This window comes from Sinocyclocheilus anshuiensis, unplaced genomic scaffold, assembly GCF_001515605.1.
Source record: "Sinocyclocheilus anshuiensis isolate Anshui unplaced genomic scaffold, SAMN03320099.WGS_v1.1 scaffold292, whole genome shotgun sequence".
Classification (NCBI taxonomy): Eukaryota; Metazoa; Chordata; class Actinopteri; order Cypriniformes; family Cyprinidae; genus Sinocyclocheilus; species Sinocyclocheilus anshuiensis.
Window position 1 is genome coordinate 1,131,425 of NW_015555757.1, and position 15,900 is coordinate 1,147,324.

A 15,900-nucleotide genomic window follows, 5' to 3' on the forward strand; every position below is an offset into this window, starting at 1 on the left:
AAGTTTGTCTTTATTAAACACTTTTATTATTTAATTTTAAGGGAACTGCAGTATCTTTTCCTGGTGTCCATTTTTAGTGAATACAAATGAGTAAGATATGCATCAAAACAAATAACGTGTAATGTGTAAATAATGCATTCATTTGAAAAGGCAATTTTTTTAATAGAATTTTGCTTTCTGTTTCAGAGGTAAAGGTTCAATTTTTTGCTGAAAGCTAATTTTCCTAAGGGATGCACAGACAATTCTGGCCAAAACTGATAATTATTTTCATGTTATGACTGATATTAAAATTAAGTAATATTTAGTCTTAAATAACAATTGTGGACTAAAACTAAAATCAGTAATTTTAGTAAAAAAAAAAACTGCTTGTGTGACGGTCGCTGAAGATAACAGAGGGGCTTTTTACCCACTTGCAGAGTGGCATCTTTAAGCATCGCTGCAAAACCCAATAAAGTAAGAGAGGAATAAATGTCAAGACACATTTTTTTTTAATCCTCAGCTGTGCTATTTATATAATTGTGTTGTTATATAACAGAGAATGTGCATGTATGTCGTAGTTATACCCTGGGCATTGCAGTAGATGAGGCTTATTCACACACACTCACACACACAGACATATGAGGGTATCCTCGCACGCTTGCACTCACTTGCTCACACCCTGCTTGCATTGCTCAGCGATGCCATTTCTTTGTAGTGGGGATGCAATCCTGGAGAGATTATTTTTGCAAGCCTTGTAGTGCTTCAGTCACCTCTCCTCAGGAGGACATGGAATACAGGATGGGAAGCTGCATCGGAGTCGCACGCAGCCAGGTAACACTGCATCTCAGACGCTTCAGACAGAATGGCAAAATGAGAATGAGTGGGAAGACATCGCCGGCTGTTGTCAGTGCAGGCAGAAGAAGGGGATGAGGGGGGAGTATTCGTGTTGGACTGGGCTGACGTCAGGGGGATATGAATGAAAAAGCATGTAATTTCTCTTCTCATACTGGCCTGTAGTGGTCGGAGCTTGGGAGACTGAAAGGAGACGGGAATGGAAGGGGAAAAAAGAGGGGGAGGTGCAAAAAGATGCCTGACAATATCTACAGTGTAAGAGGGGAAAGGATGCAGGAAAAGGAATGACAGATATGGATAAATGAAAAGCTGTAGACAATACGCAAAATCGCAAATGAAGTCTAAATTGTGCTGAAAATTGACATGAGAGAATTAAAAAAGGAAGTAAGGAAAAAAATGAATTGATTCCCTTGACAACAAGCAATATCTGTGCATTCAATATCTGTTATTAAGTGAAAGCATAATTATCAATAACAATCAGCATTGATTGTTCATAGACAAGTGCTGTCTTGATGATTTATTAATATCTTATTCAGCATTCCTTGTCTATGCAGTTGAAGTGATTTTGCAATACAGTCATTTATTCATTCATTCATTAAGGATGGGAATATTTGGTTAGGCACTTTATTGCAATAGTTATGTAATAATGTTAATGTTTTAATGCTGTGTATTGGTGTCAGGGAGGAGAAGGGGAGTGTTGCATATTTGTCAGCTATTAAAAAGTATTTATTTCAGTGACCAATAAATACTTTGTTTGCTTGAGGCATTTAAAAGGCCAGGTTTCTGCATTATTATGTAGCAAAAGGTGAGAATAATTATTTTGTGAATAAGTGAAATGGTATGGGGTGTGTGTATGTGTAAGAGCGTAAACAGGTGAGGTGAACAGGTAGCAGACAATGGATGATACATAAATAATGCATATATGTATTATAGTGTGCTGTAAGGTTTTCCAATAGGAAACAGTTGTGTGGTTGAACCGAAGTTGGAATTGGAAGGGAAGATCATAGTCTAGGCAGTTCAGCAAGAACGATTGCAGTAGCCATTGAATGGAAGGTCTTGCAGGATGCCTGACAGAGCTGAAAACACTGGTATGGTAAGTTAAATTATTGTGCCCTATTAACCTTTTTTCACCAAGTTATATTGTAAAAGTGTCCTTCACTAAATAGTTGTATTAAAGTTAGAAATACTATTTAAAATAACCAGATCAACCTGACTGCTTCTGGTTACACTAAAGTGAGTAAATTGGGTACGAAACTCAGAATTCCACTTTGTTGCATCTTATTACCCAAATTAATTCTGTAAGGATTGCAAAGATTTTAATGGGTACTCTATTGAATGCCTTTTTTATTTGGTCATCCAGCAATGTGAATACCTACTAGTGACCAACAGTACAGCACCTTGGTGGCCTCCAGTAAAATCGCTGTCAGTGTGAATAGAGCATTATATTTCCCCAAAAAAGTTTTCGGCTATCAATACCATTGTAGAAATGATATATTCACTCATGATTAACGATGATTAATCTATTCTGTGACCAAAAGTGTCCAATAGTAAGTTTACTGAGAAAACAAGTAGTATTGGTAGTCATGTCATTACAATATGTCTGAGGCTACCTGCTCTATGTAAAACAAATTAAACGTCTTTTATAAGGCCATTGATATGACTGGAGTCTTCCAGTTTTTTAATGCGAAACTATTTTTAATGTAATTGTTTTGGGGCCCTGTTGACAGGCTAAGGGGGTTATGGGAAGGGTAAAATCCTTTCTGCTTAGTTTATGGCATTGTGTTTGTTTACGAGTGTTACCAAGGACCATGCACCGTCCAGCTCATCTCCACCCTGTCAGAATCAGTGTGGCCCCCCACGGTCTCACACTGCTTACCACCTCTCGCCTGTATTTGCCCTCTTGCCTGCTCGAACTCTGCAGATTTAGCAACCCAATGTGCCAGTCGTCTCAAGAGGGGACAGGCTTGTTTACTGTGGAGTAGCTGCAATGAACGAAACCTAAAGCTCTACATTAAGTGTGGCAGTGTGAGCTTGGATAGGTGTACTGCCTCTGCCTCTGTGAGCTGGGTGAGTGAGTTTAACTTCACTTTGTTGTTATTGCTTTTCAGGTTCATATGAGGTGTTTCACTGCACTGTCATGGTTTGCATTGCTAATGTAGTATAAGTAAACCTTTAGTATCATTTACTAAAAGTTTAGTAAGTGATACTAAAACATTTAGTATCAACCTTTAATTCATGGCGTTGCGGAAAAAAATAACATAAATGCCCATATAAATGAATTCTATTTAATTTGTTTTAAGGTTGTTATGCAACATTGTAGCACATCAAATTCTGTGCTGTATTTTTTTTTCTCTCAACGATAAACTGATAGTCCATGAATAGAAAAGACACGATCCTGTTCCACTTGAGGAGTGTTCCTATGTTAGCAGGCAGTATTCATGTGTTTGTAAGTGACTTAGCCATGCTAAAGTAAGGTACTGATGTTTAATTATTAGTGGGAGATATGGGTCTCCAGATGGGTAGTATTTAGATCTATAAATCTAGATTTGTTTTAGCTCATATTATGTTGGATGACAAACAAAACACAAACATAAGAAGGGCTGGAATTACACTCCATTCACTCAAATAGCTCTGTGTTTAAAGCAATGCCGTCATTTGTCTATTCTCTTGTTTATCTTATTGATAAGCTGTTTCTGAAAGCCTGGCTGAATCTGGCTCCATGAGAAGTTGGGATCATCTAAACTTGACTCTTTAGACATTTGCATGGAAGTCATTGTATAAGCCTATTTATTACATGGCACCGTTTGTTTGGAAGGGAAACTGATGCACATGACTCATGGCTGGATGGGAAGACTTAAATAACGAGTGACAGACAGGAACAGCATCTATTTATAGCAAGTTTCGTATTTGGGTTTGTACTTCCTGCTAAAATATAGAGCAGGCACTGATCACCCAGCAGAGTCACACAAACACTTCAGAAGCACAGCAGTGTGACTTCATCTCACAGTGCAGTTTTTATTTCTTATTTTAAACTAAAATATCTCATAATAACCCTTTTTATATTATACTTTGAGGCAGAAACCATAGGTACTTGAACTGAAGAGAAGCTGCATACATTTTCTTTTAAAACCCATTTTTCCATTATGCTCAATTTAGCTTGTGTGGTACACACACACACACACAAAATACAATATTACATATTAGATTTTTAAGGCTAAATACCCAGTTATTCAATCAACTTTCTAACCCAACATGTCCCACTCTATGAATGTATTGGTGATACATCATATTTAATTTGATGTTACTAAAAATGAGGTTGTGAGGGATAAAATTATGGTCTATTTAGTTTGTTATACTGTTTTAAGTCTTAGGCCATGTCTAATTTTCACAACCAACGTTTTCTAGAGTATTGGCTCACAGCAGGGGGAGACAGAGGGCAGCTGCTGTTGACTAGTTGATTTTGGCAGTAATCTCCAAACCCTCAGTCACACGCATTTACTAGCACAATCTGTCAAATGATGATTTTATTCCACCAGATTAACCCACTAACACAGCTAATGTGTCAAACAGACTCCCACTAAACGATACTGTAAAACAGTGCCACTGTGCCATGCAGTATGTCTCTTGTGCTCATTGGGGGGGAAAAAAACAAAAAACTAAAATCCAGCTATGCGACCTCATTTAGTATTAGTATTCAACTATGACTAGTATTTCTGCTGTCTGAATTTCAGCTCACACCCTCAATGAATGCTCACAGCACTAGGTAGGTAGATGGTGTTTCACTGAAGGGTTAGATAGATGGGATCCAGAGTACTGACTTTCCCCACATTAGAGCATGCTGTTGTGGTTGTTTGAAGGGACGGCAGCATGACTGATGAGCCCTGGAGCTTTCTGCAGTGTGCTGGCCGCAGGTCAACAGTGTGTGCAAAATGCTCCAGGAAGCTGATTTATGTTTATAATGAGCTTGTGGTGTTCTTAAAAGAGGTTCTGGCCAGAAGTCTGTTAGACCCATCTAGAAAAGCTTTCTTTATGGGCTAATAAGACCTACTCCTCCACTCACGCTCACTAACCTTCATGCAGTGAGCGACTCAAGCCAAATGTGCAATGGGCCTGAAAACATCACTCTCTTAATGTGGCACAGTAAAAAAGTGGAGAGTTTGAAATGATTCATGGATGTTAATTGAACTTAGAATTTTTTTGATAATGAAGTTTAAATCAAGGATGCTATTAAAATGTTATTTTAATACTTGCAAGTCAACAGAAAAGTAATGATCGTGAAACAACACACATTCTTAATGACTGTAATTGACTTAATGGTCAAAGAAAAAAGTGCATTAAAATTATTAGATATTCACAAAGTTTATTTATATATATGCCTATATATATTTAATGTTTTTGAAAGAGGTCTCTTATGCTCAAAAAAGCTGCATTTATTTGGTCAAAAATACAGTACAGCACTTACATTGTGAATTTAAAATAACTGTTTTTCTATAGTTTTAAATATATTTTATTCATGTAATAGCAAAGCTGAATTTTTCAGCAGCCATTACTCCAGTCTTTAGTGTCACATGATCCTTTAGAAACGATCCTTCAGTTGTGCTGCTTATTATATATTTTTGTAACTGTGATACAGGATTCTTTGATTAACAGAGAGTTCAAAAGAACAGCATTTATTTGGAATAGAAATCTTTTGTAACGTCACTTTTTATCAATTGAATGTGCCCTTGACTAATAAAGTATGAACTTTTTGAACTGACAGACCAGCACTTTGTATTGTTGTATAAAATGCATTAAACTGGTGCTGTAAATTAAAACAAAATCACAGAATACTAATACTAAACTCTCTGTTATGGTCATCTTGTGATTTTAGCTATATTGTTCCTCTTTTTTTCAGTCAAATTGAGTGGTCACTGTTTCTCCTGGATTGTCTGCTTTGGCTGGTTAAATCTGATTTATCCTGTTAGTGTTCTGGATCTTCATATTTGAATGACATATCTGCACTTGAAATCTGAACTTATGTGTAACGAGTTTGAAGAGTTTTCAGTACAAATTAAATATTAAGTTTTTTTTAAACAGGTTCTATGATTCATTCAGGCCTTTACATGATAGGTATTACTTAAATTATATAACTGTTAAATTCTGTGAAACTGCCTAAAGGCCATGACTCTAATAAGATGTTTTTTTTCTACCACCCTGAGAAAGTTGTTCTACTGGACAGCATCTCTGCACTTTGTTATGCTTTCATCAGAGCCACTTTTAATCTCAACACATGACACACACTTACACACATATTTCACTCCCTGATCGCTCAAAGCTCAGTGGTTCTCTGGATGTTCGACGAGGAAATAGTGTTCGTAATTCCTTGACAGTATCTGCTTTCGTTACTTCGATCCTTCAGTCTGCCAGAGGTGGCCTGTGCCATTGTTGGTCTGATGTGAAGGGATCGCCTAGCAGCCCTGCTCAACAAGATGGGCAATGAGAACAGCACTTTGCCGGTAAGACGGTTTCTATTTGGACCTGCTGCCTGGCTCAGCACCGCAGTGTTTGTCTCTTCTTCAGCAACGCTTGGACTACCATGCTTGTGTGTGCCTTAAAAGTAGACTTACTGTTTAGAGTTGTTGTGACTTTTGGTGACATCTGTTAGCATTCCCACATCAACTGACATAATGCCTGTGACAATCTGTGCTTGTGGTAACAGCTCAGATAGAGTGAGAAACCGAGAGTGCTGTGGTAAAAATCATGCGCCGCTGTTTTCACTGTGTTGTCAAACATTCTGACTGAATTTTGTTTTGAAAGAGTGCAGATGGTCAGTGAACTCATTCTTTGTGGGATTTTTTTTTCTGTCTTACTCATGCTGCTCCCATCGGTGCGGGAGTAGGCTAACTAAACAAAATTAGAGATGCTACTATATTACCTACATTTTTCAGTAGTATGACAGTAGTTTTGGCTGCTTTCAAAGTGCAGCTTTTCCAGAAATTAGCTACATTTTCCAATGAGTATTGGTTTGTTGGCTTTTTTTTTTTTATGTCTGCATAGGATATAATAATAACAATCTCGCTCGGTTCATTGTAAACGGTATCTCTCACACATGTAGCGGTGGAATGTCCGATTCATTCTAACGAATCGGTTCGTTCTAAACGGTCTTTTCTCTTATGTATCACTGGAATGTCCAAATAATACATTCTAATGAACACACTTCATTCGAAACTGTCTTTTCTCATGTAGTATTGCTGGAATGTCCAATTAATTCATTCTAGTGAATCGACTCGTTCTAAAAGCTCCCCTTTCATAGCACTGCAATATCCGTTTCATTATAGTCATTCGGATCCTTCTGACAGTTAATGTAAATAAACAGATAAAAATGCTTCACAATTTCGAGTTAATGTACTATAGCCTACTTTGTTTTTGACTCTGTTATGCAGATTAGTTGTTGTTGTATCCAATAAATGTACACGTATTTTGATACTGTCACTAAATGGTTAGGCTAATTCGTTAAAAATGTTGGGCCCACAAAAGTACAGCACTGATTTTATTAAAGGCAAAAATCTCTTGTTTGCAACCTTAGCATACCTAATTAGTTAATCCAAACAGTAACTTGAAATTATGTGTCAGTTTTAAAGTAGCTTCCCCATAACAGTCCCCATAATTTAAATCTTTGGCATGTTTATTACCTTTTGGTGCTGATGTGATTTTACAAGACATTTATGCATTTGTGCATTCAACTGTGGTTTGATATTCAATGGACCCTGAAAGGAATAATTTGGGCGACGTTATGCTACATTGCAAAGGGTACTCAACTTGGAATTCAGGATTTATCTTAATAGGATCAATCAGTTGGGCTCCGTGCTTTTTCATGTATGACTCCAACCAGTTTGGTAGGTTCCCAGAACGAACTTTAAGTACTCTTGGTAAACTTCCAACAACAGCAGCACCGGAGACCGTTTGAGGCATAAAGTGACTCAGATCTGCCATGCATTTCTCCAAAGACTGTTCCTTTCACCTCGACTTGTATCCATCTCTCCTTTTGCATTACACATATTTGTCTCTGCCACAGGAGGGCGCTCCAGATAACGTGGTGCTATTTCCTCCAGAAGAAACACAGTCTGACATGGTAAATGAGGTACTGTAGGGTTTCAGCATGTGTATGTGAATTTGCACTGGGAGTGTGCATGGTATTTCTACAGGAACTTTGGTTCAGCTTAGGCTGGTTTAGGATGTTTTATTGAGCAGTATGTGCTTTGAACCACCAAATGTATGTGGATGCACAGGTGGTTCTCAAAAAGGGGCCTAAGGTTCCACTAAGTCACTATTTATTTTAAAGATTCTTTTTAACATTTTAAGCACATTTTTGTAGTTCAATTAAATAGTCTTGCAGTGTGACAGATGCATTTACATTTTTTTTAGATATACATTTTTTCTAGTTATTGCTAAGCTCTAAAATATTTTATAGGGTAGAATCTATTTTTAAAAATCTAAAAATATTCTCTAAAATCGTAATGTTTGAAATGGAGTATTATTACATGGACCCTAGTAATTAGAAGACTAAAAAAGTTAGTGTATAACATGATCCCCCCTGTGGGTTACTTTGAGATTGACCTTTGGCCCATTTCCCAGTATTCACCTGCAGCGTGTGCATCAGAGTGCAGTCCTCAGTCTCCCAGCAGGTAGTGACAGAACAGCAGCAGATATAAGAGGCAGGAGGTAGCTCGAGAGGGAGGGATCAGAGGGTAGAAGCGTCATGCTCAAAGAGTTACACAGAGAAGGGGGAGTGATCACTACTCAAGTTGCTCTGTGAGTGTTCTAGTCTGAGATTTCGTAGTACTGCTTCTAGACTGAGGAACAGTCTGTCTCACACTTCCAGGGACTAGCAGAGTTCTCCTGTGAAGGGCATGGCTCTATAGCAGGAGAGGTGAAGGGAGCTGAGTCAGGAGTCTGGGGAGGAGACTGGAACATAGGCAGAACAGGCAGTATGTGTTGCAGCATGTTTGTGTGCTTGCCCGGCTGAACCAAAACACGCACACGTCGCTGCACACGCTCTCTGGGAGTTCAGCGCCGGAGTGCTGCACTGTGAAACTGCAGCAATCTTGTGTGAATGTGTGTGTACCTCCTTAGAGAAAGGTGAGTTTGTGATTTATTTAATGGCTTGCTGCAATTGTTTTTTTTTTTCTTATTTTCCAGTTAAAATCTGTCAAATTCTCAAAACAAAATAAATGTACAATGCTGCCGTACTGCATGAGATATTAAGACTCGTCTTCAGAGAATGTATTAGTAACACTTTAGTTTAGGGACCAATTCTTACCATTGACTAGTTTATCTTATTAGCATGCATATTATAGCATATTGGCTGTTTATTAGTACTGATAAAGCTCATAGTCATGTCTTATTCTGCATGATCATATTTTAGAGCCCTTAATCCTACCCAGTACCTAAACTTAACAACTACCTTACTAACTAATAATAAGCAGCAAATTAGGAGTTTATTGTGGCAAAGGTCATAGTTAATAGTTAATAGTGAGAATTGGTCCCCAAACTAAAGTGTGACCAATGTATTTTTTAATACAAGTGTATTTTGTCTTACTAAACTGGAAGTAAAAGTTTTCATTTATTTAAAAACATTTGTATTAGGTTTTTTAAACTTGAAAACAAGTGAACAAGATTAATTAAAAACTTACTGTCAAGTCATTTTTTGCAGTGTAATAGTTTTATTTATTTTCTACTGATTCAATTGTTATGTGTTAACTGAGTACACTAGTGTGTGTCCTAAATCGGGATAATATTTCGGTCTGTTTTATAGTTATTCAAAACTGGACTGCATTGATCATATAATTTATGGGTTGTGTGTGCGCATCCCACAACTATTTAGAGGTCAGTCTACTGTGTTGGGCTTATACGACTGCCATGGCAACCAGTAACCCTGCACAGCAAGGACGCATGATAGTTAACAGCAGGGATTTACTGTAGTAGAGGACAATGTGGTCTGTTAAAGGGGCAAGGCAAAAGAGACCATATGGGGTCTGCTTTTCAGGACCACTCATGCTGTAGGTCAAAGGACAAAGGAAGACAGTGGCCCCTTATTTAAAAAAGACAGCAGTGATTTGAGGTTACCTGTTTGAAGGCCCCTGTGTGCCGTATATATGGATCAGCAGATCTGGATGCCCCCCATGTAGCTTATATCCGTTTAAATTCTAAACCAACAGACAAGTGTAGCTCATGCTCAATGAAGTTTTTTAGGGCTTAGATATAGGTTCACAGCATAGACAGGAAACAGGAAGTTGTGGAATTGAAACCAACCACGAGAAACAAGATCATAAGCAGACCAAGGCCCAATCCCAATTCTATTTTATACCCCTTCCCCTTCCCCTTTCACCCCTTCGTTTGAAGTGTGGTCCCGAAAAATCTTAGTTTGAAGGGTATCTGGCCCTTCCCCTTACCCCTACCCCTCCAACCAAAAGAGAATCGAGACACCCCTACCCCTTCACGTGAACGCGCAAAACGGAGGGGTAGGGGAAAGGGGAAGGGCTAAGGGGTAGAATTGGGATTGGGCCAAAGTGTGTTATTATACTATTAAACTCAAGTGTAGGTGTGAATAAATGTGGTTTTACAGCTTGAACAAAATTCCAATGATTAGGACGTTTAAAAAAGTCCTTTTTTTATGATCAAAGATTTAAGTATTTGATATATGCTCATGGTTTGGACATACTTATGTAGTATGTAAAGCATTATGGCTTTATAATCTTATAAAAGTTAAAAATGGATACAAACAGTGGGGCTCAAATCTCTTATTCTAAATGTCATTTAAACCTGGAAACAATGTTTGAAATGTTTTGAAATGTAAATATTAATTGTTATTTAATATTTCTAGGTCAGTAATGATATGTAAGAAAATTTGTGATTTTGGCTTGGCCCCTTTAACCCCTTCACCTTTGTTCTTTGAAAGAGGCTTTTTGGAACATTTTAAATTCATGTACGTTTTTCAGTTAAACTTTTCATTCAAATTGTTTTATGTCAAACAAAATAATAAAATAAAATATAAAATAAAACAAAATAAAATAAAGATTTTTTTTTAACAAGCATTTTTGCTAGTAGACTTCTGTACCCCATTAAAATGACATAGTAAGGCCTTGATTTGTTGTCTGAGGGTGTGTAAACAGATTCTCAGGTTGATGACAAGAATTTTGGAGAAGTGTAGCAGACACTGGGTCATTTTTATATGAGGGGCTGAGGGAGAGATATTTAGGGATACATCAATACAGTACAGTGATTGTTCACCGGTGTGTGAAGTGCAACCTGTTCTTCAGGGGTTTTGCTGTTTTCTGTGAAAATCCAGCCATCTGTCACTACTAAATATTACTGATATTTGAAACCCTTGTGTTTATTCCAGTCTTGGTTAACAAATTAAAACTCTGAATAAGCTAATGGAATCCGAACCTTTGAGTTTGGCTGGACTTAGATCAGGGCGATTCATTCGATACTCTGACCTGATTCACATTGAGTGGTGTTTGTGCTCAGGCCTGGGAATGTAGATCAATGCATGAATTCACTCTTAAAGTCTTAAAGTGCTGAGAGCGTATAACAAGTAACCTACAGCAGAGGTGGGAATGCACATGTATCGAGTGCATCTGATGTGTGTACAGGAGTCAAAGATGATATAAACAATGGTTAATGGATGTGGGGCTTCTGTGTAATGCATCTCTAATGTGACCTGTGTTCCAGAGAGCCTGCAACATGATCCTCTTTTGCTGCACAAAGACTTGTCTGTGAATCATACTGTTGATCAGTGAGTGTGTGTATGAATAAAATGAGTGTGTGTGTCTGTGTTTTGGAGGGGTTAGATTCTCTCTTATTTTAAATCAGAGTGATTATCATGCAAATTAAGAGTGTAGACATGATCAAATATGTATAATTTTGATTTGTGTTTGCGTCAGTTTAGGACTTTAAAACATAGTTGGATAGTTGACAATCATTTTGATTTTATTTTTATTAAGATTTCAGAGTACAAGTACAATCCTGTGTGAAAACCTGTGCCAAATAAATATGTGACCCCTAATGTGAGCCGGAAAGGGAGTGTTTTAAGTGCTGTTAAGTCTTTTTTTAATTTGATGTTTTATTTTAAATTTTCGCCATTTTAATCACCTGGTTAAATTAAATAGGCTTGCAGTGTGACAAATGCATTCATAAATGAAATGAAATGCATTTAAATGTTACATGTAGTAAATAATCCATGTATATGGATTTACATTTATTTATTTGTCTGTTTGGCCTGGCCTTTTACAAAATGCTTCAGAATGTATTTAATCTGCGTTTAAAGTGCTCTGTGGTTAATGTAGTTCAGTTGAATAGGCTTATTTCATTTTATCTTATCTTATCTTATCTTATCTTATCTTATCTTATCTGGAAAGAATAGTGGTAAAACCAGTAAAGTCAGAACAATCACTTAATTTAGGCTTGTATGAACATGTCTGAACTGATCCTTAAGACCCAGCTGGTATAGTCGATTCATTGAAAACATTTATTTTTTAAAGATTTGTCAAAGTACTGATGGCTCAATGATAAATGATCAGGGTGTGTAGCCCAGTCTGGAATCACCTCAGCATTTTAATTTTATTGACATGCTGGGTGTGTTTTCTTTGATTTTAAATGTCAAACCCTGTACGTTTCAAGGAACATAATCTTGGTTTGAACAATTAACTTGTTCACTGTGGCAAGTAAATCATTTTAGGTGGTGATTTATGATCGCAGATTAAAAACAGATTGCACTGGTCTGTGCTCTAACTACTTTTGTTGTTTCTCAGGCTGCAGTACACACTGACAAGGTGAGCCCACTGAAGGAGAAGTCTGCCACTGCAGAGAACGGATCTGTCCACACTGATTCAGTCAAAGCAGAGCCACAGGTGACTGCTGATGAGGAAGAAAAGCCGCAAAGGCAAGAAGAGGAGGATAAAGAGGAGCTAGAGTTTCCTCATGATCTGCTGACCAGCATAGACCTTGACCTCAGCACTGAGCTCAGTCTCACCTGGGGAATCTCACTTGGGTAGGTCTCAACAATTTCTCTCTCACACACAAACACATCAATTACCTCAGAGGACTGTGCTGAGGAGCAGACCTGTCATCTGAGCTAGGGGCAAGTTTCAACAGGACGGCTGATTCTTTTGAAAAGTTGTTCACATCTGATGCAAATTGTTTTCCACCTTCCGGTTATGTTTTGCATACTGGTAAACAAAAAAACTAATTTGCAAGATTTGCATTCTGGAAACAAAAATAGAGATTAAAAAGGTGATAATGGTTCATGTGTCTAGTGTAATTAAAGGTATGTTTTATCCAAAAACGAATTTTCTGTCATCATCATTTATTATTATCATTCCAATCCTAAATGACTTTCAAGAGCAGATATTTTGAAAAATGTCTCATACAGGTTTGAAACGACATGAGGGTGAGTAAATGATGACAGAATTAAAATTTTTAGATGAACTATGAAAGTTCAAGAAAGTTCAATGAAAGGTGCCATAAAATTGTGAGCTCACCTGGGAGTTGAGGATGCAAAGAATGGAGCAAGTTCATATCAGTCTTGAAACTGGAAGCCACAGATTAGATTGGACTCTGATACTTGCTCCCTCGTTTATGCCTCGTCTTACTAAGTTTCACAATCAAAGCAAAACACAGGACTTATTATATGAAGATCCTTCCTTGTACTTGCTTGGCTGGATAAACACAGAGTGAATTTCCATTAATCTCCGACTCGTTCCTATGGAAAACTTGACTGAATGGACAATTGGCAGGCCTACAAAAGAGCTGCGAACCTTGCCAGCTGTTAAGGTGGTAGAACCCAGACACACTCGATTTATATGATTTAATGGAGGTATTTACATTATAAATTATATTATTTATACATTTATTATCTATTATATTTACTGTGTAGTAAGTGTATATTACAGCAAGAGTTTCTCCAAGTAATTTCTGTTATTAGGTTTCTACCGAATAAGTTTCCATCTGTAGACATATGACAAGTTCTAGGAATAAAAGGACAAAATCTGTGAATGTTGTGAATTTCACATGAATAAATCTTGCAATGCATCACCATAGCCTGATAGTGGACAAAATGTTTGTTCCAAAATTATTTTGATAAAACCTGTCTTCTTAGATTTCTTTTACAGCTTGATTAGTAATTGAATCTCTAATTTATGAGGCTCATATTCATGGGTATTTATTTGTGTATGTGTGTGTATAGTTGTGAGCAGGGGAGCTTGGGTGAAATGAAGAATGAGACTGTGGCACTGGGTGGCACTGCCAACCCTCTGCTGGCAGGCCTAGAGCACTACATAGGGGCCAGTCCACCAGTAGTGGGCCTCATGAAGAGGTAACAGAGGAATAATTAAAATGGAGACAGAGAGATACCAGTCTGGCATAATAGACAGACATTGATAATTTGGCCAAAGTGTATTCATGTTTTTATAAATGTAATAGATTTTGGTGAGATCTCTTTTGCTCCATGTTGTGTTTTGGGTGTGACTATTGATGTGTGCTGTGTAAATGGAGTTCCAGTAAGCACAAAACATTTTTACTTTTTAAAATGTTGAATTTCAGTTGCAGTTAAGTTACTTTGTTGAACAAGTTTAACAAACATCACATAAAAATGTAAAAAAAGAAAATAAGAAAAACTGTGTAACCAATGTGCATTTTTATGTATTTGGATTACAAAAAAGATCAGTACCAAACAGCAACTTTGAGAGAAAAAAAATTCAAGTTGTAAATACATCTTGTTTAAGAAACATAAACATATCTACCTAAAGTAGCCGAAATCAATGTCGCATGCTTTTATGTTTTACAAATATGGAACAAAACTCTACCAAACTGTTTAATTTCGGTTTATATAATGTAATCAGTGCATTTAAATGGAACAGGCTTTAAAAAATGAAGCAAAAAATATTTTGTGTTTATATCATATTATGTGTTTAAATATTTTGTGAACAAAATGCAACAAGAAGCAGCTTGCTTTTTAATGGTAAACACATTTAAAAATGTCTCAAAATCAGGTTGGACATGGTAAAGACAGGTATAAAATGTTTCTGAAACATCGTTAAAATATGTAATTTTAAAAAATATATAAACATTTTATTTACATACATGAATACATCATCTGTCATGTTAAGTATTTAGGATCAAAAATGTTTTCACAACCTTTTCTTAACTGGAAAAACATTTACACAAATGTAGTTGTGCTAGCTGGGTTAGTGGTCTGTTGAACATGGTTGGCTTTAAAGCTGGTTGAGTTGGTTTGCTGTGAACTAAACTAGCATTGTTTTTGGTTGTGCTTTGATCGGGGAGCTGACATGACTCTTTAACACGCATGAGATAAAAGTTTATGGTTTACCACACTAGATCAATGTACAGCTTGAGAGGTGTCCTCCTTAACAGGAAGTCATGTTTGAGTGTGGTGTGCATATATTTGCGGTCGTTTTGTGTGTGTATGTGTTCATTTTTTTTTTGTTATGTTGAGAGAGTTATCAACACATTATTACATCTGGCTGCAATTGCATAGACTTGTGCGGACACAGACAGATGAGATCTACATTCATACTTGACATACTTGACATGTTTTAAGGGTGTACTTCATGTTAGTTTCTTTCAGCTAAATACGACTAAATCATGTTAGAGTGAACTGTATGTTTTTATACCATTTATGTTTTTAGTAATATTAATATTTATATATTCTAGATTGTGTTTTTATGCTAGAAAGGCGATAGAAATGCTCAGGCAAGGGCAGAGTATTGTGGGTATTGAAATTCTGCCTGACAGTGCAGTAGGGAGTGGCTGCAGTTCTATAATTCATTCAGACATGCAATATGCCAAAAGACCTCAAGTAAGTTTTAGCACATACAAGCATAATTGCTGTAACTTAAACTGCAGTACAGCTGTCTGACTTTCCAGTTATGCCAGAGAAGGGTTCTAAACTTTTTTTCTTGTCTCCTCTGATTGGGAGTGTCAGCTTCTAGTCATAATCACTTATTGAAAAAAGAAAAAGGCTCCGTGGTTGAGCCTGTCATCATCCATATCAGCAAGTTGGCAGATCAC

General features: G+C 37.0%; 1 protein-coding gene across 1 annotated transcript in view; it reads left to right on the forward strand.

The window, feature by feature from the left end:
- The first annotated feature begins 492 nt into the window (after nt 1-492).
- LOC107673862 (uncharacterized) overlaps nt 493-15,900 on the forward strand; it is a 56,492-nt gene continuing 41,084 nt past the window's right edge. The window contains exons 1-3 of the mRNA XM_016467671.1: nt 493-810; nt 12,624-12,862; nt 14,057-14,185. Coding sequence (XP_016323157.1) covers nt 700-810; nt 12,624-12,862; nt 14,057-14,185 — 479 coding nt within the window. The 5' untranslated portion in view covers nt 493-699. The remainder of the gene's footprint in view (nt 811-12,623; nt 12,863-14,056; nt 14,186-15,900) is intronic.